Source organism: Trachymyrmex septentrionalis, unplaced genomic scaffold, assembly GCF_001594115.1.
Source record: "Trachymyrmex septentrionalis isolate Tsep2-gDNA-1 unplaced genomic scaffold, Tsep1.0 scaffold85, whole genome shotgun sequence".
Classification (NCBI taxonomy): Eukaryota; Metazoa; Arthropoda; class Insecta; order Hymenoptera; family Formicidae; genus Trachymyrmex; species Trachymyrmex septentrionalis.
In genome coordinates this window covers 341231-344914 of record NW_017306038.1, presented here as the reverse complement: position 1 = coordinate 344914, position 3684 = coordinate 341231, and the positions used below count along the sequence as shown (strand labels likewise).

Sequence of the window (3684 nt, the reverse complement as noted above, 5' to 3'; positions counted from 1 at the left end):
TTTATGACTCTCTCTCTCTCTCTCTCTCTCTCTCTCTCTCTCTCTCTCTCTCTCTCTCTCTCTCTCTCTGTCTCTGTCTCTCTTTCGCTTCAGAACGGAGACAGAGAGAGAGAGTTTTAAGTCTCGCTTAAAGTCAAAGTAACATTGGTGCAATCGGGTCTAAGTTGCACTGAGATTAAAGTTAATCTACATTGATAGAGACGGTCCTATGATTAATTAATTATTACAGGGACTGACCGGACCGACCGGACCGACCGAGAGACACATTCGTGTAGTGCGTCGTCTCGCCGTGAGATGGAAGCAGCGGACACTCTTCAAGTTTTTTTTCCTCCCGCGGTTAACGAGACAGCTGTCAAGTGTCAAAGATGCGTACTCGTATCACGATCTCGCCTCCCGTTACGAGGCAACGTCGTTCGTCGCGAGGTATACATCGGTGATAAGTGCGGAGGCGTGTGTAACATACGTAATCACGATGACCCGTGCGACGCGCAAAAACCGCAGACTCTGCCCCTAAATGCTCCGCACCGCACCGCGCTATCTCACGATACGGCGCGGCGGCAGCCGCCGATTAAGCGAGGATAACCTCTGAGAGTCCGCGACTCGAGGGACCTTTGCCACGTAAATTGCGCGTCACGGGCCCGGTCATGGCGTGCCTGCTGTTGAATCAGGAAAACGTCCACCTGAAAATACCGTCGGTCGACACGGTGGACGGTGTCACGTATTACTGCATCGAGGTTACGATCGCGTCGATCAAATGGACCGTGAAACACAGGTAACATTAATTGGCACTCAAGGCACTCGCTTCCATTCTCATCCCAAGCATCGTTTTGCGCCTTATTTAATTCGTGACTTTTGTTTGTATGTGCAAACGTTTATATATATATATAAAAGCTTGAGATGTAACTGCTTTCCAGCAAGACACAGATGACACATTGTAAGGCACATAATAGGCCTGTTAGCTGAACTTCTTGCACGGTTCATCTTTTCTCTTTTTCTTTTTACGTTGAAGAGAAAAAAATAAAAGATAAACTACCCAAGAAGTTGTACTGAAAACAATCCTCAAATGTCATATCTTATCTATTGTGCTTTACGTTTAATTCTCATTGGTTTCATATATTGTTTGTATCCATTGTGCTTTACATTTAATTTCCATTCCTAATTTTTTTCTATTTCTTTAATATTTAATATTTATTCATGTCCCTAATAATTTTTCTACAGACCTAACACTGAATGTTTTCTATTTAGATACAAATTGACACAAGCATCGTTCCATGTTGACATTCACGGAGTAACAGAGATAAAATGTCATCACTTGTGTCAACTTGTGCCAAATGGAAAGCATCCATAGTGAACACATTTCATCTTCATTTAACATTGAAAAATAAGAGTTGAATGATTAACTGTGTTACACAATGTCATCTGTCTATCTCTTGCTAGAAAAAAAAAGTATATTTTTTGTTTCCTTATAAAGATAATTAAGATGAAGAGAATAAAGGCATGAAACGCAAACATTTATCATGTAATTTTCCAACGGAAATAAAAATGATATATGCGTAAAGGGAAAAGAAAAAACTATGGTTATCCTTTATGTCAAAGGTATAGTACATTTGCGGCGTTGCACGACAGCTTTGTCTCCAAATATTGCGTCGAAAAAGAGATTTTACCACCGAAGAAACTCATAGGCAACAAATGTGAGGTTTTCGTGGAGAAGCGTAGGCAGAGTCTCGAGATATATCTCAATGCTGTGTATAATTATTTGAAAAAGGCGATGCCCAGGGAGCTCGCCCTATTCCTGGATCTGCACGAATACGATATATATTTCCTTGTGCAAAGTATGGCGTTGGAATTTTTTGTAACGGGTGATACTTTGCTACAGGCTTCGACGAGCTACAAATTCAATCCTGTACAGGTAATTAAATCTTAGTTTTTTAATTGATGAAAATTTACAAACACACTGATGTCATCTGTTAATTTTTTTTACTTTCAGTTGTATGCAATCAGCGAGAGATTAAAGCAGCCGTGCCCATTGCTGGAAGTTGTGGATAAAGAATATGCCTTCAGTCACGTTTTGGATTTTAATTCGCGTTTAACTAGCCTCACTATTGAAGGAAGTTCAGAGCCTTACAAAACTAGCAATATTTATCCGTCCGCTTTGTCTATTGAATTATCCACCTTCAAAAATGTGCAGTATTTAACGATTGATCGGTATCCAGTCGACAAAATTTACAACATGGGAAACCTTCGAGATACTGTAACTACGTTAAAAGTTACCAATACCAAGCTCAGAAATATCGTAGAATTGGCTATGTGCGAAGAGGTTCATAAAAATATCGAAAACGCTAATGATTCTCATGTATGGATGAAGGTGACGCACTTGGACCTCAGTGATAATCGCATAGAAGTTATAGACGAGGCGATTAAACTACTGCCGCAAATAGAATGCTTGACATTGAATAACAATCACCTGTCTGAAATCTCCAACGTGACACTGTTGCCGAGATTATCCCAGTTGTATCTAGCATCGAACAATTTTACTCATCTTCCAGACGATCTTCACACGAGACTCGGATATATCGTTTACATCGACCTGTCACAAAACAAACTCACATCACTCGCCAGTTTTTCGAAGTTGTATTCGTTGGAGGGATTAGACGTGAGTTGTAATCGTATCGAGAAAATCGAGGAGGTGAAGCACATCGGTCATTTGCCATGCTTAGAGAACTTGAGACTAACGGGCAATCCAGTATCGACAATAGTTGATTACAGAGTCAAGGTTCTGGAGCCATTTGGCAAGAGAGCCGCCGATATTTGTTTGGATAATGAAAAACCGAATCAAAAGGAACTCGATACAGTGTCGGTTCATCAAGCATTGCGCATCGCGAGGGAAGGTAAATCGCCGTCGTTCACCGCATCCGACGCGCCACTTTTCTCCGCTGAAGTTCCAAGTGTATAGATATTTTAATTGTGGCTCTCTTATTGCGACAACCGTGTTGCGTGAAGAACATTTAGATATAAAACAAAAATATTTTATATGGTATGTAGATTTTCATTACACTACGAGACTGATCCTCTCTTCTTGGTAAAACCGTAATATTAATTGTTTTTGGTCTCGATTTATTATACATTTGCAGTTTTTACGATGTGAATAACGTAAGAACGACGTACTTTTTACTTTTACTATGATTCTTGAAAACATGCCAAAATAAAGTAAACTGCGTTTTATGATATTTCCGTGTTGTCTCATGCATAAATTCGAGATGGAAGACGTGTTTCTTGCAAGCAAGTAAAAAGTAAACTTCACACAATCCATGAAAAAATTATAAATATGAACATAATGTCATTTGAATCGTAAAAAATAAATTTGTAAAATTTCCACTGTTTTATACATATCATGCATAGAGTTTTATCGATAACAATGAATCCGCGTACATATTGTATTTTATATATACATAATTATTTAATCAAATTTACTTGATGTTATTTTCTTACAGTTAGTATAAATAAGTCATAAGTCGTGTAATATTTATTTTAAGATAATGTTTAAATCTTTAAAAAATTTTTAAATAATACTAACACAGAAAAATCTCGTGTAATAATTTTATAATAATTTTACGTAAAAGAGTTATCTGTGTATAAAAACATATTTTGTTAATAAAGACAAATAAACTAAAAGTCTGTGATAAT

At 37.9% G+C, this 3684-nt stretch overlaps 1 protein-coding gene across 1 annotated transcript; it reads left to right on the top strand.

The window, feature by feature from the left end:
- Positions 1 to 336: 336 nt before the first annotated feature.
- Positions 337 to 3420, top strand: LOC108755148 (nischarin). Its single transcript, XM_018497993.1, has 3 exons — positions 337 to 772; positions 1597 to 1909; positions 1988 to 3420. The coding sequence occupies exons 1-3, from the start codon at positions 645 to 647 to the stop codon at positions 2951 to 2953; spliced, it is 1407 nt and encodes a 468-aa protein (XP_018353495.1). The 5' UTR covers positions 337 to 644; the 3' UTR covers positions 2954 to 3420.
- The last annotated feature ends 264 nt before the right edge of the window (positions 3421 to 3684 follow it).

Coding starts and splice junctions, on each gene's coding strand:
- LOC108755148 (XM_018497993.1), top strand. CDS start 645: ATGGCGTGCCTGCTGTTGAATCAGGAAAACGTCCACCTGAAAATACCG. Junction 773..1,596: donor AAATGGACCGTGAAACACAG/GTAACATTAATT, acceptor TTTATGTCAAAG/GTATAGTACATTTGCGGCGT. Junction 1,910..1,987: donor ACAAATTCAATCCTGTACAG/GTAATTAAATCT, acceptor TTTTACTTTCAG/TTGTATGCAATCAGCGAGAG.